Source organism: Myxocyprinus asiaticus, chromosome 32 (genome assembly GCF_019703515.2).
Source record: "Myxocyprinus asiaticus isolate MX2 ecotype Aquarium Trade chromosome 32, UBuf_Myxa_2, whole genome shotgun sequence".
In the NCBI taxonomy this organism is placed as follows: domain Eukaryota; kingdom Metazoa; phylum Chordata; class Actinopteri; order Cypriniformes; family Catostomidae; genus Myxocyprinus; species Myxocyprinus asiaticus.
The window spans coordinates 27,949,992-27,972,797 of NC_059375.1; the positions used below are offsets into that span (position 1 = coordinate 27,949,992).

At 39.0% G+C, this 22,806-nt stretch overlaps 1 protein-coding gene across 1 annotated transcript in view; it reads left to right on the forward strand.

The window, feature by feature from the left end:
- LOC127423073 (voltage-dependent T-type calcium channel subunit alpha-1G-like) overlaps positions 1-22,806 on the forward strand; it is a 258,610-nt gene that overhangs the window by 72,809 nt on the left and 162,995 nt on the right. The window contains exons 4-8 of the mRNA XM_051667102.1: positions 8,052-8,211; positions 13,207-13,498; positions 17,365-17,457; positions 18,374-19,154; positions 20,376-20,740. Of these exons, the coding sequence (XP_051523062.1) occupies positions 8,052-8,211; positions 13,207-13,498; positions 17,365-17,457; positions 18,374-19,154; positions 20,376-20,740 (1,691 nt within the window). The remainder of the gene's footprint in view (positions 1-8,051; positions 8,212-13,206; positions 13,499-17,364; positions 17,458-18,373; positions 19,155-20,375; positions 20,741-22,806) is intronic.

Consider the following 22,806-nt stretch of genomic DNA (forward strand, 5'->3'; position numbering starts at 1 on the left):
CCGCGGTGGCGAAATTGCACAATCCAATTTGGTTGGACCACAATACAGCAAAACAAATTTGTGATAATTAATACCCTAAGTATTAATAATGAGCAGACATGGCAGTCCGTAAGCTGTACAAGCAAAAACCTTGAAACACAAGAATAACACGCTATAATATTCTATCTCTGCCCAGACGTAAACCTCTTACTTGTATCGCATGAGGACACGGGTAGAATGTGTCTTCCTCCGTCCTTTAACTTTGACCCGGTTCCTTGAGGCTCGTGTGATGACGGGAGGCCGTTTCCTCACTCTGTCGGCGGGCGGTACAGCTGTTGATTGTCAGCGGGCGGTACGACTGTTGATTCTCGGCGGGCTGGCGGAGAACTCAGAAATGTCGACTTGATTGAAGATGGAAGAGAAATCTTAATCTCGTCACTTCTGTAGGCAAACGGATGAAGATGCGAATTGCCCGGCGGTCTTCTTCGGATCCGTTAGAGTGTTTGGTTGAAGACAGAGTATTCTCAACTCGATTGTATGGCTACAGTTTCAAGTCGGACATTACTTCCTTGTGCCACGAGGTTGCACCGGAGAGCAGCAAAAAAACTACGTCTATATTTGGTGAACAAAGTCACTGGAAGTAACTCACGAAACATTTCAGAGGTATTTCAACTCCTGATGATGTCATGTTTGAGGGACGTTCCGTTGTGTGCCTCATCCAATAGGAGTTGAGAGTTTGATCCTTTAGTGAGCAAGGCTTCATGGATTTGTAGTCTGTTTTGGACTCCCTTTGTTTGATTTTGGCGCGATTTTTATCAGTAAAATTTACGACATGGAATGTGTGGGGGCTGAGTTAGGTTTTACGACTTGTGTTAGGCCTGCCTTTGTCTTCTATCTGAATACATGACGGCCAACATAGGAGTGTGCACGACTGCGCAAAATGAGGGCTTGTGTCGCCAATGCCACAATGATGTCATTTTTGTTTTTCGTGAACAAGCGGCTGCGTCGAGCATAAACCAGGCTTTAGGCTGTCAAGCTGAAAACTACAGATTTTGTAATTCTTTTGAAGCAAAGTATTAGAATAAATAACCAATAAATGGTCTTTAGTGACTGTTTTTTCATGGGGGGCTAAATATTGATAAGAGTTTGTGATCACAGGAATTTCCAAGAGTCATGGCAGTCCTACTCTGTATCACATCAACTTCTTCTACATCCTCTATACCTCTGTGCCCTCTATCTTTTTGCTGTCCCTTTCTTTGAAGAGCAGTCTTAATCAACAACACACCCCATTGTTCTCCACGCCCATGGCTTGATTGATGAGAAAATGTGACAAAACTGTCAAATGATGACAAACATGTTCCCTCACAAATCAAAGTACTCAATACCACTGTTGTGTACGGCTGGCTCACTCTTGTATTTACTGTACTGTGCAGGTGTGAAAGGACTAGTTCACCCAAAAATTCTGTCATCATGTTGTTCCAAACCTGTATGACTTTCTTTCTTCCGCAAAACATAAAAGAAGGGATTCTGAAGACTTCTTGTTGTTATTTTCTCTCTAATTAAGGTTATGTAAGGTTTCAGTGAATAGCATATGAGTCTTCAGAAATTCTCCTTTTTTGTTCAACAGAATACAGAAAGTCATATGAGTTTGGAACTACATGACAGTGACTAAATTATGACAGAGTTCTCAATTTTAGAACTATTCCTTGAAAAGGTTTGTGATATGTAGACAAAGCACTTTACAGTATTTGCCCTTTCATTCTCCCTAGAAAGTGAATTTGTCTGTCAGAATGTCTGGAGCTCTTTTGCACTTCATCTTCTGGATTAGAATTCATCTTGATTCCACACTTGAGGCCATTTGGAGGTTAATTGTAAATCCACCTGCTCAATTCTGCATTCTATTATTATTTAGGGTGAGGAACAGCATCATGTTGAGTGCCTGCCAGGGGTTATGGTATGGTCATACATTTTCAGAAGGCCAGCAGTAATTGGAGTGTTGGACATGCAGACTGGAGAGAGAGAGAGAGAGAGAGAGAGAGAGAGAGAGAGAGAGAGAGAGAGAGAGAGAGAGAGAGAGAGAGAGAGAGAGAGAGAGAGAGAGAGAGAGAGATGAATTGATAACTGACACTGCTCAAAATTGAGATGGCTACTTATGGAGATGAGAGTGAGGCATTGCAAGAAAGAGGGAGTGGACATCGAAATGGACTGAAAGACATTACTTTGGGGGAAATCGCTAAGAATGAATTGGGCCTTCTGACAGCGTTGTTTACTTGCACAAGCTGTCTGCATTGTTTAAGCATCCTGTAGCATTCCTTTGCTAAAAGGATTATGCAAATCAGGTAGCAGTGCAAACACGGCCAAAAAAATCAGTGCTGAACACAATTTCTGTCTGGTTATGATGCTCTTCTCCATTATCTGATAATCATTTGATGATTACTACTGCCATGATCACTAGAAAATGTAGGCAAACGTCTATTTTACACAACATTCTGTTTACCACCTGCTTTCCACAGCCAGTAATAGAGCAAGTTTAATTTTGTTTGCAAATAGCACTGAATTTACATAGAAAAGAGCCATGTTTGTGCTGAAAAGAATGACAATGACTTTAAAGAGATATTTCACCAAAAAAAATTAAATTTTGTTATCATTTACTTACTCTCATGATGTTCCAAATCCAAATGACTTTCGTTCTTCCGTGGAAAGAAAATGGAGACGTTAGGCAGAATGTTAGCCTCAGTCACCATTAGACCTGGGTATCGATCCAGATTTTCAGATTCAGTTTGATTCCAGTTTCAATTCAGTTTGATTCTGATTAATTTGGGTATATTTCTATACTTCTGCATTGGGTATAATGTCTATTTTACATACACATGAAAGCAATTTGATGATTCTTAATATCAACTTTGATAACACAAGAAAAAAAATTTTTTGTAAACAAAGATATGTAAAGGGTCAGTGCTAAAATAAGAAAAAAATGGAATACAATTAAAAAAAATACGTGAATTGTGACTGCGGATAACATTCTACCTAACATCTCCTTTTGTGTTCCATGGAAGAAAGATGACCGTGGGTGACTACAGTAAGTGATGACATAATTTCATTTTTGGTGAACTTTCCCTTTAAATACTCACAGTGCACCACTTTATCAGTGTAGATCATGCCTGTTCAAACTGGCAGTGTTTTTTTTCTTCTTTTTTTTTCTGGGTAGTTAGTAAATAAGACACAGGTTTTTGTACTTAAATACAGCTCACAAAAGTGGAACATCTGTTTAGTGAGTTCACTCCTTTGTGTATGGGGTGTGAATTACAAGCAAGTATATTAAAAGACCAGCTACAATCAGAGCAAGGTGGAGCAAGCTGAATGAAATTTTATATAATTGATCTATGGCACAAAGAAGAATCAATAACCTGTGGAAAGAATGAATGATAGAAACCTGGCAATTTTCATAGATTAATCAATATGCGATGACATTATTGTTAGTTATCTATTTATCAGCATGTCATCCATTACAAATGCACTGTTCAATAAGCTTTTGATTGATGCATGAATGAAATCAGAGAGTTGAGATTTGTCACTTGACATAACTTATAGCATTACTATATGAGGTTCTCATCTCTGTAGTTTAGTCTCCTGCCAAAAATCAACACACTTGTGTGTTTGGATTGATTGAGATATAGAATAGTTGAATAAGCCTTTGTGTTTGTGGTTTTCATGTCCATGTAAGCAATTTAATTAAACCTATAGAAAAGCTGCTTTTTATTATTTGTGGAAGCTTATGAGAAATAAATGGAAGGCCTGTTTATGAGCCCTTTCCCCCCATGCTTTGTTATTGAGCTTGTATTGTGCATGTGGAGGACTCCAAAGGGCAGGCTATCCCAGGGGTCTTCTTCATAACACAATGGCCAGGGCACATTGGAGGCTCTCTTTTCAGGAGAATAGAACAGCTCTGGCAGGGTGTATAAAGTTACCACTAGGGGAATGCTCTATCCCCAAAATAATCTTTTCAGAAGGAGTTTATAAATGAGTTTAGCCACCTATAGAGAGCAAAATCTTTGCATTAGTGAAATGCAAAATGACTGACATAGCAGGGTCAGATAAGGCCACAGGGAAACGACAAGACATTTCCTGGAAAATTAGCTAGGTGTCAGGGTGGTGATAAGGAAAAATTGGACTGGCATTACTGTGTTTGCAATTACTACATCTGTGATATTTATAGAAAAGCATTTGACATGGTGAAATACAAATTTATAGGGGAAGTGTGAATATTTTTGAATAATTTTTTTATGTTAAAATACTTTCTCCTTTCTGAGTTTAATTTGCAAAGACAATTCTAAGTCATTCGTAAGTTGACTTAGCGTGTAAAGGCCTCTGCATACTTTCCAGGTAAATCGAAGAACGAATGGGTGTGATGTCATTTAGAACAAAATTTGGCCAAAAAGTAGATGTTTTTGAGTTATTTTTAGTGGTTCGTAACTTATAGGAAAACTTCTTACCGGCTGCTAAACACCTTCTTACTGCCATTTGTCCATGTCATCAGTAGGTGTGACCTGGAGCTCCACCTACCTTGAGGCCAGCAGCCTATTCCCATTCACGATCAGTCAACATGTTTAATTAGTGTTTAATAGTTTGTTTAATTAGTCTACAATAGGAATCAAATAAGGCCTGGGTAGCTCAGCGGGTATTGATGCTGACTACCACACCTGGAGTCATGAGTTCGAATCCAGGGTGTGCTGAGTGACTCCAGCCAGGTCTCCTAAGCAACCAAATTGGCCCGGTTGCTAGGGAGGGTAGAGTCACATGGGGTAACCTCCTTGTGGTCACAATTAGTGGCTCAATGGGGCACGTGGTAAGTTGTGCATGGATTGTGGAGAGTAGCATGAGCCTCCACATGTGGAGTCTCCACGGTGTCATGCACAACAAGCCACATGATAAGATGCGCGGATTGACTGTCTCAGAAGTGGAGGCAACTGAGACTTGTCCTCCACCACCCTGATTGAGGTGAGTAACCGCACCACCATGAGGATCTACTAAGTAGTGGGAATTGGGCATTCCAAATTGGGAGAAAAGGGGATAATAAAAAAATAAATTAAAAAAATCTATTCAAATACTTTTAAATGTCCATTTCTGGCTGTGAGCAAAGAAAAAGGAAGCACTTCTCCTTGACTGTGCTAGGGCCTTAACACTGGCTCTGTGGGGCTTTCAGAACATTGCTGTTTGTTTGAGCGGTCAAATAGGTGAACATCTGTGTGATGAGGAGGAGGGCGTGGCCGGGCCGTGAGGCCTCCTTGCCCGTCCTTGAGGAGGCAGGAACCAGCTGAACAGTCAACATAAAGGTTTAATGATAAAAATAAACTTAAAACAACATAAAACATAAACAAACACAGACACACATGCAGCGCAGCCACATGTGTCTCTCTTGAACTGGCTTCTCCGGCTCCCCTTTATCTCGCTCTCCCACTGATAAGCTGATTCAGTGCCGGCCATGCAGCCACACGGCCCGGCCACGCCCTCCTCCTCATCACAATCTGTCTTCACCAAAATACCTTTTTCACAGACTGCGATGACGCGTTTCCACCTTATTTAGCAGTGTAAATCTAGCTAACTTTTTTATATGACAATTTTTTTAAATATTGATTGTAAGTTTATAACATTATTCTTTGCGTTATATTACCCTGGAATTAGTTTAAAAAATATATAATTAGCACAGCTGTGAGGGGGTTTTGATTACAGCTGCTGAAGGAGTGACAGTAAATTTGGCATCTTCTCCCATCTTAATCCACTGCCCTCTATTTTTTTCTTCTTCTGGAAAGCAATTCAAATGTAAAAGTGGATTTTTTCTTTTGCTCTTGGAGCAAATGGGTAAGTGAAAAGAATATTTGCTGTGGTCTCCCATTCACTCCCATTCATCGCTGTCAAAGTTTACCCTGCAATCGTTTACTTCCGCTTTCCAAAATCCCGGAGTGTGAAAAAGGTCTATGGTGTGAGTTCAAGCGGGACTGCCTGTTTGTCCAAAAATTAAAAGCTGATGGGTGTGTCAGAAGGGACTGGAGCAGTCATTGGGAAACCTTTGGAATTGTTGAAATTATATGGAAATATAGTATTATTTTTGCCATTCAATTTGGTGCCCCTAGTAGTAGAGAAATTACACACTTTATCACTTTATAAAGCTGATGTCAGCTGATTTGAATGACTGAACATCAAAATTGTGGTATAAATGTATATGAAAAATTAATAAGGCAAAAAATAAGATCAAAAAGAAGGTTTGTTTTGGTTCTATTAGCTGTTGGCTTTATACGATGTGCTGACATTTTAGAAGATCATGCATTTCAATCTAGGGAACAGATTCAGAGTGCTCCTGTTTCTATAGTCAGCAGATTTTTTTTTTGTTTTGTTTGTTTGTTTTAAAAAACAAATGATAATGGTAATACTCAATAAGAAAATTATACTGTAGTCAACACCTCCTACTTAGACAGTCCATATTTGTATTGCCGTTAAAGGAATGTTCCGGGTACAATACAAGTTAAGCTCAATCAACAGAAATTGTGGCTTGATGTTGGTTTTCACAGAAATAATTTTGGCTCGCCCCTTGTTTATTTGATAAAAATATACATTGCAGTTACAGTAAGGCACTTAACTATAATCTAACTATACACAGATAGATGTTAGGAAGCAATTTTGTTACACTGAAATCATGTCAACATGTATAATGTTATTGTCTTTTTGTGGCTATACTTTTGAAACAAATGTGTTTTAGCATTTATGGACTTGCCCCATTCATTTCCATTGTAAGTGCTTTACACTAGCTGCGATTTTAAAATATATTTAGATGAGGGAAATGTTTTTTTTTTTTTTTTTGGTAATCAACATTACGCCACAAAAGCCATTGACTGAGCTTAACTTTGAACCCTGAATATACCTTTAATAGGAAACTCAGATGCCCTGGTATTCCATTTATGATGCTTCTTAAAGGAACAAGATTCGTGAAGATGATTTTTCTCCAGTAAACACACCTCTCTGTGAGAAGTTACCTCTCAATTTATAAAGGACACAGATCTGTGCCACTGTCACTGGTTCAGTGCTTGTTAAGCCCTGACTTGGCAAGCTTAGCTGAATTACTGTGCTAGGGTGAACTCTGCAGTCATTTGGAGTCACTAATGACCAAAGTTAGGAAGTGATTTTCTGTGCAGAAATCTCAGTGCAGTGGATTATCCACGAGAAACACATCATAATTGGAAGAAAAGCTCAGAATTACAGAGACCTTGATTGTCATTCAGAACTTGTTGCTTCCTAATTAAAAGTAAACAGATACACACTGGTAAACACTTACAAAACTTGACTGTGTCTCATGATTTCCCTTCCATTAAATATTGAAACAACATGTTTCCATCAGGGTAGCTCATTGGAGAAGAATACATTTAAGGGGCTAAAACCCGTCTCGTAGTCGATAGCTTTAAGAAATGCAGCATCTGCCCAATGGTGAGCTCTCTAAACCCACACAGCACAGAGCCATTTTAAGTTATGTCACGGATCGTCCATTGTCATTCATTCCTTTTGGCTGGCATTAATGCTTCACTGCTTATCGTCAACCAGTCTTCCTCCAAATGTGGAAATTACAGTCAGCCACAGTTATCATCCACAGACTGGCGGCTGCCAGGGAGCACCAGTTGGACTACCCTGCTCCACCAATTACCCGCCAAACCCTGAATAGGAAATTATTTTCATAATTTATGCTCCAGTCAGCTGGCAATGTGGGATGACACAGGGCAGATATATTGGAAAAGCCAGGCAACAGTGTCTGAAAAACTGGAACAGTGCACAGAACTCAGTGGACATCCTGCTTAACAGAGATTATTACTGACCCATATAAACATTTTAGTGTAGGTCTACAATGAGCCCTTATAAACGTGAAGGGAACAGTGTGTTCAGTGCATTACAGAGCTATAATTTCATATGTTTTATGAGAGCAATATGCTTGTGGCAGAATCTTTTTATTACAACATCAGTGTTTGTGTGTATATTTGTATGTGTGAGGGATGAAATAATGTTATCGTTTCTCTTTTATTGTGTTTCAGGTATGAGAATCTTGGTGACACTCCTGCTGGACACACTTCCGATGCTGGGAAATGTGCTGCTGCTTTGCTTCTTTGTATTCTTCATCTTTGGGATTGTAGGGGTTCAGTTATGGGCTGGACTTCTCCGCAACCGCTGCTTTCTCCCTGAAAACTTCTCTCTGTGAGTGTGATTGCCTTGGCCTCAATGGGAGGTTTATGATATAAAACATTTTTGTAATTAAGGGAGGCCAAGTGATGACACAAGGTCTATTTAAACACCATTTTATGGGCCAATAGAAAGGAGAACTAAAAACAAATAAGTACTTTGCATGAAAAAGTTAGCAGTGGAGAACATCTCCTTGCCAAAATTCAGGGCACAAAATATATTCAGAAATGTTGTTTGAGGTCAGCTAAAGAAGGCTCTTATTTCTTTCGTGTTGTTTTTGCGACATTTTTACAGAGACGGAAACACCTTTATTTTCTGTTAAGCTTTGCTACACACTGGTTTGTTATTGTGGTGTCAACCACAACCCCTCCACCAGATTTACAATGTAAGAGCAATTTAAACCTGTTGTGGGCACTATATTTTACTTTTTAGTTCAAAAAAACCTCACAGCAATCATTGCTGTGTAAGCAGGAATTAGATCCTAGATGGATTCATGGCCTGGCTAACACAATGTGCTGAAGGAATTCCCTGCCTCATGGAGACTGGCTAGTAGCTATGATTATGTAACATCAAGGTGCTATATGTAATATTTTTTATTGTACTAAATCATAAAATGACCATAATGTGTCATTAGAGAATTAGGAAACATGCTAAGTTGAAATACTGGCTTCTCCGATAACAATGCTACAGCCAGTATATTCTACTTTGAAGTTTCCATTCCGGGCTGGAATTTCTGTTTATGTTTTGGCCTGTATGATCCTGCCCACTCACCAATAGTATTTCGACACCGCCAGGTTGCCAGATTTGAACAAGTTTGCAGGCAAACAACACTGCGTGCTGCAGCCATGGAAGCCTGAAAAACAAACTGCATCAGAGATAACAGATTCCACCCAACCTAAAAATCCTCACCATCCGTCTAAAACCACCATGACAAGAGGCGTAGCAATACAAGGATAAATATTGGAGATGCCTTTGGAAGATGGAGACAGCTTAAAGCCCAGAAATCCTTTAAAACGGATGCTGAGTTGGCTAATTTGCGTGTCAACATTCTGGCAACCCACATGAGCTTTGAGTTTGGGGTGGGGCAGACAACTCTCCAATGTAGGGCTTTACTGGTTGTTTAGATCAGTGTTACTATCAGAAATAATTAATAATTATTTATTTAGTTATTAATTAATATTCAAATGAAATAATAGAATCTAACTCATTAAAACCTCATACGGGGCTCCAGTAAATGTAGTGCGCTATGTTCAGGAGCGGGTTTGGTTATTAGCAATAATTAATAATTATCAAAGATTATTATTAATTATTAAAATCAATAGAACATTGATGAGAATCAATGTTAGCTTTCTCTAATCCTTTAAATCAACAATTATCAAAGATAATCATTAATTATTAACATTGATGAAACATTGATTAAAATTAACACTAGCTTATTGATCCTTTAAATTCAACAATCATCAAAGATAATTATCAATTATCAAAAATCAATAGAATATTAATAAGGATTAATATCGCTGGGGCACCACCCTGGAATCAGGGACTAATAACCTGATAGTATAACAGTACTAATATTAGATTGTTCTCTTTGGAAAATTGACATCCGAAGAATATCGATTTTCGAAAAAAATCAATGAAGTCTTGAATTCGAGCACTGACATCCAATCAGCATTTGACACAGGTGTATGCAAAATAATCCAAAACACTTCTCTTTGAAATATAACAAAGTTTATTTATGCAGTAATATCAATTAATAATCAATACAATGCAGTCAATAAATTTCCAACTTCCAACTACAAACTAAACAGTGATATGATTAGATATGGTAACCAAAATAATCCTATAACTCATGAGAGGAAGGTGTGTGTGTGAGAGAGAGAATGGGTGTGTGTGTGTGTGTGTAAGGAGGGACACGCACAAAATGGCGGACGTGACTCTCGTGGAGAGTACATCAAGCGAGATTTCCGGCCAGAGAATATGGCTGCGAATGTGGGCGGAGAGAAACCGGTCAGTGGCGTCTGCCCGTTTACCACGTGTCTCCGCTTGTACGATAACTTAGGGACAAAGCTGAGCTTTATCACGAAGTTATCTACTAGCCAAAAGTGTGTGCGAGAATGTTTGTGAGAGGTCGGGCGCGCGCGCGCGCGTGTGTGTGTGTGTGTGGTTAGTACGAGAGAGAGAGAGAATAAAGTGATGGCACCAAAGCCGGTTTTGTGATCGTGGGAGAGAAAGCAGCTGTTAGTTTATCATTCAGAGACACGGTGGACGGCTCGTATACTGTCCCGCGGTCTTTGATTCTTTAATGGATAAACTCAGTGTGCCGGTCTCACCCGCGATTGCGGAAATACACAACAGTCCAATGCGGCTGGACTACAACAAAGCAGATCTCATTCCTGATAACAGTACATTACAGTAATACCTTGAGTATTATTAGCAGCAATGAGCGGACTCTGCGGTCCGTAAACTGTACAAGCAATAACCTTGATACACAAGAATAACACACTATAATATTCTATCTCTGCCCAGACGTAAACCTCTTACTTGAATCATATGAGGACGCAGACAAATGTGTGTTCATCCGTCCTTTAACTCTGACTCGGTTCCTCGAGGCTCGGGTGATGATGGGAGGCCGTTTCCTCGCTCTGTCGGCGGGCGGTACGGCTGCTGATTCTCAGCGGGCTGGCAGAGAAATCAGCAATGTCAACTTGATTGAAGAAGGAAGAGAAATCTTTTCTCTTCACTTCTGCAGGCAAATGGATGAAGATGCGGATTGCTCGCCGATCTCCTTTGGATCCGTTATTGTGTTCGGTGGAACACAGAGTAATCTCAACTCATCCAGTGAGATGGAGATTGTATGGCCACAGTTTCAAGTCGTACGTTACTTCCTTGTGCCACGAGGCTACACCTGTGAGCAGCGATGAGCTGCGTCTACAGGCGAGCAAAGTTGCTGGAAGCAAATCCCGGAAGCATCTCAGAAGTATTTCTACTCCTGATGACATCATGGTAGGAGTTGAGAGTTCGATCCTTTAGTGAGCAAGGCTTCATGGGATTTGTAGTCTGTTTTGGACTCCCTTTGTTTGATTTTGGTGCAGTTTTTATCAGTAAGATTTATGACGGAGGCCTCAGTCAGGCTTTTACGACTGTTAGGCCTGCCTTTGTCTTCTGTCTGAATACATGAGGCCCAACACCAGTATTTTGAATTTGGACTGCAGTACCCATTTCAAATGCTTGTTGTCAATCTTAAATATAGCACCTTTAAGATGGTCTAAAACTGTTAAATTACTCTTAAGAAATAAATATTTCAAGGGGCATTGTTCTTTTGGTGGCTAGGATTTGTCCCTGTGGTAACTGAAGGTACTTGTGCAGCTAATTCGCCATGTCACTTTTTCTCTGTGGTGAATTTGTGTTGACAGATGGCCCAGTTATCCACTGTCAGAGCCAAATGCCATTAATGCTATGCCTTGCTCAATCACTTCTCCTCTGGAGATAGTTAATGCTGATCTTCCCGCAGCCTTTCTTTAGAAACACATTCAGAGCTTAAAGGGTTAAACAGATTACACACCTATCCTTCACAGCCTCATTTTCATTTACAACTAAATATTGGTGTCTACCTTAACTAAAGTATAAAGTATATTAATCCACACTCATTTGCATGAGTTGTGTCAATTGTGCATCTACTGTATATATCTGTATATACCAGGGGTTGGCATCCTATGGCACACGTGCCAGCATTGGCACGCGGAGGGGTAATCACTGGCACGCCAGCAATGGTGAGAGATAAGTAGACTATTTTATTTATATAAATTTCGCAACTGCATTCCAATCTACATCTTGATGTAATCCTTCCTTATGATTATGCAGCGTGTTTTCATCAGCTGAATGGGAGGCTAAACACTATTAAAGTGTGATGAGACTCGCACTGCACATGCAAGCCAGTCGCACATCACGAGCTGTCAGCGCTTCACTTTCGGTTAATTGCGCGAGTAAATGTGCCTGCTTTGCTTCGGTCAGGCTGAGCTGATGACAGCCTACATTCCGTGTTTCATTTGTTTTTTTTTGCTTTCAGAACAACACGTCATGTAATAAGGAAAACACCACTATTAATCCTTGAGATTTCCATTACCCAGCTCTGCGTGATTTTGAAAAATGTATGACGTAATATAAGAAATATTTAAGATTCCACACTTTTTGTGATCAGTAATCAAATAAGCAAATTTGTGACATTAACTGTTACTCATTTTGTACAAAAGAACAGGTTTTCTTTCATTATAGCACTTCCAAAAGATGTTTTGTGAAAATTCATATGCAGGACCATGATTATATCATAATCATCAGGTTTTGCACAAATTTTGCACTGATGACATCATTTGTAATGAAAAATAAACGATTAAAATCAGAAAAATGGACTCAAACTTCGAAAAATCACATACATGCGCATGTTTTGGCATGGCCATTGACCAGGAAACTAAAAAATTGCACTCCATGTCAAAAAGGTTGCCAATCCCTGATCTATGCAGTACATCTAAAAAAAGGGACTAAAACAAGTTTAAAATACATTTTTGATCAATATTCATATCACCAAAAAATCTATTTTGAAAAACAAACAAAAAAACAATTGACAATCTAGGTGTTCAATCGCACCTTAAAATCCTACTTAATGCATTATCGATTATTTTTGTCTGCAAAAAAAATTAAAGAGATAGTTGAAATTTCTAGCATCATTTACTCACCCTTATTTTGTTACAAACCCATATAACTTTCTTTCTTCCATGAAACACAAAAGGAGATGTAAGGCAAAATGTTAGCCTCAGTCACCATTTACTTCCATCGTATGTAAAATGACACAATGAAAGTAAATGGTGACTGAGGCTAACATTTTGCTTAACATCTCATTTTGTGTTCTGCAAAATAAAGAAATTCAAACAGGTTTGGAAGAAAATGAGGATCGATTTTTTCATTTTGGGGTGAACTAGCCCTTTAAGTAAGTGAGTAATGTTATCTTTTTTCCAGGCCTACCAGTCTAGACCTGCACAACTACTACCACACAGAGAACGATGATGAAAACCCGTTCATCTGTTCTCAACCACGGGAGAACGGCATGCGTCTGTGCAACTCCATCCCTACGCTCCACGAGGAGGGCATGCAGTGCCAGCTGGACATGGCAGCTTACAATAGCACAGACAACACCACCTGTGTCAACTGGAACCAGTATTACACCAACTGCTCTGCCGGAGAGGCCAATCCCTTCAAGGGGGCAATAAACTTTGACAACATTGGTTATGCCTGGATCGCCATCTTTCAGGTTAGCGTTTGTTGTGGAGGTATTGGTAAAGACCTATAGGCAAAACAGTTTTAGAATGCTTTAGTAGAGTGGCAATTTGCTTATAAAAAATATAGCTTTACACAGCTATCAAAGTCTTTAAACACAAAGATAATCATTTGTCTTTTATTCCAGGAATAGAAATCTAAACATTCTTGAAACAATTTACTTGAGAAGCAAAATTGCATAATATATTATGACTTAAAAAAATAATAATATACAGTATCTTGAATTGCGTTTATTTTTTTTTTATTTTTTTTTTACCCCATTAGCAAAAATATTTTCTTGTTTTAATCATAAATCTAACAAAATTGAGTGAGGTATATGCTTAAAATAATAATAATGAAAAAAGCTATTTAATAATTGGGTAAAAAAAAAAAAAAAAGCAATTCAAAAACAAAATGGAAGTGAATGGGGTAAATCTTTTGAGGGTTTAAACTCAGAAATGTTGAGCTTATAATTTTATAAAAGCATTTTAATTCTGTTAAAACGCATGTATTATTTGAGCTGTAAAGTTGTTTAAATCATCATTTATACAGTCGTTTTTGGGTTTAAGAGTTTGTTGACATTACGCTATCATGGCAATGAAGTTGTAAACCTGGCTATAACTTTACACAGAAAAGGTTAGGAACCAATTTTATCACACTTAAATCATGTTAACACACATATTGTTTAAGTCTTTTGGCTATACTTTTGAATTTTAATGTTTACAGATTGGCCCCATTCGCTTCCGTTGTAAGTTGTGTTTGTATACAAGTTGTATCCCATTGTAACTGTATCCCAGATTTTTGCTATCTAAATAATTTTTTGTGGTGATCAATATTATGCCACAAATGCTGTCGATTGAGCTTTACTTGTATTGAACCCAGAATATTCCTTTAATGCAGTTTTGCCCAAGGATGTTTAGATATATTGACTGAAAAACAAGACAAAAATACTGATTAAGAAAATATAATTATTTTATTTATTTATTTTTTGCAGTTTAAGATTTGACCTAATGTTGACATATTTAATTGCATCTCAAAATTTACCCAAACTGAGACCGATCTTAAATCTTTTATATGCTTACAAAACCTCAATTTCACTTGCTGACTCTTTATATCTCAGTCAAAACTTGACCATGTATTCAAATATCAAAAGCTGAGTATTTGCACTGGGATTTTGGATTAGCTCTTTCTGAGTCTGACATAAATATAGTGGCAGGGACTAGTTGTCTCTATTAATTTTGTGTTCTCTTTTCACAAAATGCTGATAAGGTTTTAATTCTTCTGAATCCTACAGTATGTGCCCACTGATTGTAATCTCAGATAACAGCCTCCTCACCCTCAATAGGGCGACTTTTCACATGTTTATAACAAATAAAAAAATAAAAATCTATTAAATATTTAGGAGACTGTAATGTACTGAACTCCTGAAGAGCTTGATGACTTAATCTTCCTTTTGCAAGCAGCCAGTTCTGGAGCTAGGTGCTTAATTTTCAGCATCTAAAAATGAATTAGCTGTCTGACAGCTCCTCATCCTGCTAGCTTTCCCCAATTGCCCTGTAAATAGCAAGCAAAGTGCCTTTCCTTTCCGGTTTTGCATTCCCCTGTTTTTCCCTAATCTGTGACAGATTAATCAAAGGGAGCAAGGAATGCAGGCTGGGTAGGGTGTCCCCCCTTGAGCATAGCAGTTTTTTTAAAATCCAGCTCAGAGATATTTGTCCTTTCTGAATCATCATACATGCTCGAAATCAGAATCAAAACCTGATCACAGGTGCATGTAATCATAGATTTATGCCTCTGCAAATGTATTTCCACAGCTCTCTGTTCCCAAGACACTGTATTTGACATATCATCAGTGTTGGATTAATTGTATTACAAAGTAATTAGTTACTGTAATCTAATTATCTTTAGGCACAAAAAGTAGTGTAATGCTTTACATTTTAAATTCTTGTAATCAGATTACAGTTAATGATTTTCAGTGAAAGTTTTAAGCAGGTACTAAAACCGAAATGTTATTTTGTTCTGAGCAAAAACAGTAATTTTTTGTTCTGGTTGAGACATTCCGCAGCCTCCTTTCCAAATGGTTACTGGTTAGAACAAAATAAAAGCACGGTTAATAACGTTCTTTTTAAAATGACAGTACTTGGCGATAAGGGGTGGGTGAAAAAACAATTGCAGTGTTGCCAGATCAAATTTTTTACTGTGTGGTGGATTTATCAACACAGAAATCATAACAGCATACAGTTAATTAACAGTACAGTATAATTTTTATTACAGATCTGCTTCTCAGTCAAAACCTGGCAGCATCAAATCTGTATTAATGCATCATATTTAACAATAATTCAGTGAAGACTTGGAAACAACTGAGAAATATACTTTTTACCTCCTTTTACCTTTTCATTGTCTTTGGATTAGCCGTACATATACACTGGCGGCCAAAAATTTTGAATAATGTACAGATTTAATGTACAAGGAAATTGGTACTTTAATTCACCAAAGTGGAATTCAACAGATCACAAAGTATAGTCAAGACATTACTGATGTAAAAAACAGCACCATCACTATTTGAAAAAAGTCATTTTTGATCAAATCTAGACAGGCCCCATTTCCAGCAGCCATCACTCCATCACCTTATCCTTGAGTAATCATGCTAAATTACTAATTTGGTACAAGAAAATCACTTGCCATTATATCAAACGAAGTTGAAAGCTATTTGGTTCGTTAAATGTAGCTTAACATTGTCTTTGTGTTTGTTTTTGAGTTGCCACAGTATGCAATAGACTGGCATGTCTTAAGGCCAATATTAGGCCAAAAATGGCAAAAAAGAAACAGCTTTCTCTAGAAACTCATCAGTCAATCATTGTTTTGATGAATGAAGGCTACACAATGCTTGAAATTGTCAAAAAAAATGAAGATTTCATACGAAGGTGTACACTACAGTCTTCAAAGACAAAGGACAACTGGCTCTAACAAGGACAGAGAGAGATGTGAAAGGCCAGATGTACAACTAAACAAGAGGATAAGTACATCAGAGTCTCTAGTTTGAGAAATAAATGCCTCACATGTTTTCAGCTGACAGCTTCATTGAATTCTACCCACTCAACAGCAGTTTCATGTACAACAGTAAAGAGAAGACTCAGGGGTGCAGGCCTTATGGGAAGAATTGCAAAGAAAAAGACACTTTTGAAACAGAAAAACAAACAGAAAATGTTAGAGTGGGCAAAGAAACACAGACATTGGACAACAGATAATTAGAAAAGAGTGTTATGGATCTTAAACCCATTGAACATTTGTGGGATCAGCTAGACTGTAAGGTGCGTGAGAAGTGCCTGACAAGACAGCCATATCTATGGCAAGTGCTACAGGAAGCGTGGGGTGAAATGTAACCTGAGTATCTGGACAAACTGACAGCTAGAATGCCAAGGATTTGCAAAGCTGTCATTGCTGCACGTGGAGGATTTTTTGATGAGAACTCTTTGAAGTAGTTTAAGAACTTATGAAAAAAATTTTTTTTTAAATTGTAATAGTAATTTTTCACGTTATTAATTCCCTGACTATACAATATAAAAATATATAAAATATAAAAATATTTAGCCACAGAATGCTGTAATTGACCTATAGGAATCAATTATTCCAGGGAACCATATAAGGCTATTGGTAAATTTTGAACTGGCTTATGTTACTTAGCTGATACTGATATCTCAAAGTAGCCAAACATCATCCAAATCCCCAGCCTGGCCTATATACTGTATAACGGTCTATCATTAATTACAAAGCAGGATTTTCTATAAAAAAAGCATTTTTAATGAACAAACTGCATCTAAGTTGCTTTGAATCCCTCTTCTCTATTGTTCTTTCCTGTAGGTTATTACTCTGGAAGGCTGGGTGGACATCATGTACTTTGTTATGGATGCTCACTCCTTCTACAATTTCATCTACTTCATCCTCCTTATCATAGTGAGTGGCTGAGCTCAGCTGGCCAGGACACTTGTAGCAGTAGAGCTTATGAGAGAGCTTTTCCAGACTATCACTCTCATTGATGAGACTTTTTATAACTCTGGCTCAAACTGGCTTAGTCAGTTTGCTGAACAAGAACAAGACGATCATCTCCAAAGAATATGTTTTCTAATAGTCAACAATAACTTTTTGAAGAAAAAGTCATATGTCCAGAACATGAAATAAATCATGTTTTGTTTAGCCTTGGCAAATGGTTTGCTATGATACAATGGAATGAACGGCATGTGCTCCATGTCACTTGACATAATAATTCTGTCTTTTCTGACTGAGACTGATTAGTGGTATCAACAAGGTACATAAACAACATGGCCAAAAGTATGGGGACACCTGAACACCACACCTGTATGTGTTTGTTAACATTTAATTTCAAAACAGTGGGCATTAATAGGGAATTGGTCCTCCCTTTGCTGTTTTGAAAGCTTTCACTCTTCTGGGAAGGCCATTCTTTAAATGTTTGTCTAAGGAGATTGCACGACAGTTTGTTTTTTATGCAGCTGTTACTAATGGATGTAGCTGAAATAGCGAATCATGAAGAGGGGGTTTCCACATACTTTTGGCCAATTAGTGTACAAATAGGAGCATTAAACATAGCTTTTCATTGGCTTGCGACTTATTCATTGAATTTTTGAGCTTTTAATTAGTTATCTCTTTTAAATGTGCATTTGCTCTAATTGTGCAATCTATCAATTTCAATTCATATTAACTGGTACAGTCTCAGTACAGAAAATAAGAATCGATTTTATGGCTTCTATTTTTTACCATGCCATCTTTTCTTGTTGTTACAGTAACAGTGTTGTTAATGAGTAGAGAAGCACTACGGTTCATAGTCTTCTTTACTCTCTCCGCTGTTTTTCAGGTGGGCTCATTCTTCATGATCAACCTTTGTTTAGTTGTCATAGCGACACAGTTCTCTGAGACCAAGCAAAGGGAGAGTCAGCTTATGAAGGAGCAGAGAGTACGCTTCAGGTCCAATGCCAGCACCCTCAATAGCTTCTCTGAACCAGGAAGCTGCTATGACGAGCTGCTCAAGTACCTGGTCCACATCATTCGCAAGGCAAGCAGGCAGATCGGGCACCTTATCCGGGCTGCCGGTCGCCGGGCGGGCCTCAGGGTCTGTGCCTCTCCACGGTTGGAACCACCACCCACTAAAAGAGGTCGGCAGAAGCAGCAGCAGGGGTCCATTCGCAATGTCTTGCACCATCATCACCATCACCTCCACCCACACTACCATTTTGGCAATGGGAGTGTCCGAACTGAGGTGGACACCGGCTCCCATACTGGCCGTCTAATGCTACCTGTTATTGTCCCTCAGCAAGACCCCTGCTCTCCATCACCTGTGTTGCTGGGCCTCGGCAGTGCCGAATCTGTGCACAGTGTCTCTAACACTGCAGGCTGCTGTAGCCCATCACCTTCTCCATTGGTGCTGCAGGCATACAAGAGGAACTCGGTGCCATTTGCAGTTCCAGTCAATAAGAACTATCCCACGTTACAGTCATCTCTGGCATTAGAGCAGCTCAGACAGACAATCCTTGAGCCAGGAGGAGGCAGCTGCACACCTAGTATCCTTACCAACCTAAACATCCCCCCAACTCATATCAGCACCTCACAGTGCCTGGTGGAGACACAACGTCCTCCAGGTAAATGGACTTTTACAGTTTCTTAAGCTGAATGTTACACAAATGAGTTTAGAATGGATAAATTACAAATATAATTTTTTTAACAATATTTTTATTGATTTTAGACATGACAACAACAATAAAAGACAACCAAGTCTATCAAAATAATACTGTTAAAATTGTAGCAGTAAAACCATTTTTAAAATAATATTTCACAATTGATTCATTGTATTTTAATAATATAGTATTATAAATATAATAATTTTGACATTAACCTTTAAAAAAGGTATCGCCTGAATCGCGAGGATGTTTTTATTATTGTAAACTTAGTTAGAGATGCAGTTACCTCTCCCACAAACTGAAACAACCCAATTACACCGGAGATAAAGGTTTTGACAACACTGCGCTCCCTGGCCACATCAAAATGAAATGTGTCACGCTGATGAATCGCGAATTTCTGTCATCCATCAGCAGAATCATCTATCAAACTATATTTGCCCTCTCCAGACCGCATATCGTCCTACAATTCATAGTGTGTTTTTTCCTGTGGATGTACACTCACTAAAGAGAAAAAAGGGGGCATTCACGGCCATCGCAGGGCTACCCGGTGTAGTTGATATAGGAGAGGGGACACACACTTGTGTTTCAGTGCAACAACACAGGATAAAGAAGTGCTCGTCAACCAAAAAAACATAAAATCAATCTATCTGTCTATCTATCTATCTATCTATCTATCTATCTATCTATCTATGTCTGTCTTTGTTGACAAATAGCGGTTCCCTGTCTACCAATCACTGTGGGTGAGTTACGGGCCCTGACCTTTCGTACAAAGGAGTAAACATGCTCAATGTCACAAAATTAATATGTGACCTAGAGATAGATGAGAATCTTACATTTTTGTTATTCATTTTACATCATTTGTTTTTGTTTTACTGTTTTCAAAATCCTAAACATTTCAGTTTATTTACAGGTTTAAATTAGATTTTGAATCCCAGATTTGGACCACTGTATAAAACAGTTAAATAAAATACAAATAAAGTAGATAATTCAAATAATTTTACTTTAAAATGTAACTTTTAATTTAACTTTTAAACCCTTACACATACCTGCATACCAATATCTATTTGGTACATTTATACAACATCTTAATATGGGTGTGAAGCCGGCAATGCAGCAAAAAGACAAAGTTTGGCTATTATTCCAATCGGTCAGTTTCTTTGATATGTTTCTTATAAATTGCAGGCAAGATCATCTGCAAGGATGCCCCCACAAACTTGGACACAACTTTGACCTTTGACCCTGAGACTTGTCCATATTGTGCTAAATCAATGGGCAATGACTCAGAGGGAATAGATGGGAATGAGACGGCAGACTCTGACAGTGAGGGCGTGTATGAGTTTACTCAGGATGCCCATTATCGGGATGGCAGAGATCTCAACAGGAAGAAGAAGTTTGCATTAGGAGATCGGGCAGCAAAGGTGGTGCATTTCTGGAGGCTGGTGTGTGACACTTTCCACAAGATTGTGGACAGCAAGTACTTTGGACGAGGAATAATGATCGCCATTCTTATTAACACACTCAGCATGGGCATTGAGTACCATGAGCAGGTTAGTGCACGTCTCTCTGCTGTTCTCTCTGATTTGATATTTGGACACCCACACTGATAAGATTAAATTATTGTGGTCAGGCACTTTAATTGAGTTTTTGGTCTAAACAACAGTACAGGTTGCTTCCTATCTTTCCTGAGCAAATATTTAACTATATCGCTACTATGAACTACAGAGATACTAAAAGGAGTACCCTAATGTTCTTCAGAACCTTTATAACTTTCTTTCTTCCATGAAACACAAAAGATGTTAGGCAGAAGGTTAGTCTCAGTCACCATTCACTTCCATTATTTGGAAAACAATGCAATGGAAGTGAATGGTGATTGAGGCTAACATTTAGCCAGTAGATGTAAAATCTTTCTGCCACCGCTGCAAGCAGCTCTCACTTGACCTGCCACCGTCACACAAGACTGAATTCTGATACTTAACCTCTCACCCTCACATGCAGCTTTCACCACTCCGTCTCTGTTATTTGCATTTCTGTAAGCCTAGTTATATCAATCCAAAATGTTTTTGAATGTGAAAAATTAAGTGAAAAAATAAGTAGGAAGAGCAATCAAAATTCATTTTAAAATGCTCCAGTGCATGATTTACTGGTATATTATATTCAGTATATAGAATGAAACTTGCATTATGTAGAATATAACTTTTTATTTAGTTATTAACACAGAATGTATAAACTGTTCTTCAGGCTTTGTGCCAATTCAAATCTCCAAACACAAAAAGACCAAAAAATATGGAGGATACGGTATGTGATGTATTTATCATATTTGTAATATATTTGCGTGTGTTTGTGTGTGGGGGGGATTTCATTGGGAGTTAATATCGTTTTGAAAATGTCCTGTCCGGTGCATATTAAGTGTGATTCAATCTTCCACTGAAACCACTTCTCAAAGTTCAGCTGCCTCTGTGTCATGCACACACTTTGTTAAGAATGCGCAAGACGTAAGCTCCTGATTTTGCATCAGATCTAGGTGAGAGCTGCGTTTTGTGTTGACAGATTGCATGTGAGAGCTGCCTGTGGCATTAACGGATCTTGGTGAGAGCTACGTTTTGCGTTGATGGATCGCATGTGAGAGCTGCCTGTGGCGTTGACAGATCTAGGTGAGAGCTGCGTTTTGCATTGATGAATTGGATCGCGTGTGAGAGCTGCCTGTGGCATTGACGGATCTAGGTGAGAGTTGTGTTTTGCTTTGATGGAACGTGTTCTAGAGTTGCCCGTGGCATTGACGGATCTAGGTGAGAGCTGCCTTTTGCGTTGACGGATCGCATATGAGAGCTGCCTATGGCGTTGATGGATCTAGGTGAGAGCTGTGTTTTGTGTTGACGTATCGTGTGTGAGAGCTGCCTGTTGTGTTGACAGATCTAGATGAGAGCTGCGCTTTGAGATGACGGATCTAGGTGAGAGCTGCATTTTGCATTGACGGGTCGTGTGTGAGAGCTGCCTGTGGTGTTGACGGAACTAGGTGAGAGCTGCGTTTTGCGTTGACAGAACACGTGTGAGAGCTGCTTGTGGCGTTGACGGATCTAGGTGAGAGCTGCGTTTTGCATTGACGGATCACGTGTGAGAGCTGCCTGTGGCGTTGACGGATCTAGGTGAGAGCTGCATTTTGCGTTGACGGATCGCATGTGAGAGCTGCCTGTTGCAAGACAGATCTAGGTGAGAGCCGCTCTTTGAGATGACGGATCTAGGTGAGATCTGCATTTTGCGTTGACAGAACACGTGTGAGAGCTGCCTGTGGCATTGACGGATCTAGGTGAGAGCTGCGTTTTGCATTGACGGATCACGTGTGAGAGCTGCCTGTGGCATTGATGGATCTAGGTGAGAGCTGCATTTTGCGTTGACAGATCGCATGTGAGAGCTGCCTGTTGCATGACAGATCTAGGTGAGAGCTGTGCTTTGAGATGACGGATCTAGGTGAGAGCTGCATTTTGCGTTGACGGGTCGTGTGTGAGAGCTGCCTGTGGCATTGATGGATCTAGGTGAGAGCTCTGTTTTGCATTGATGGATCGTGTGTGAGAGCTGCCTGTGGCATTGACGGATCTAGGTGAGAGCTGCGTTTTGC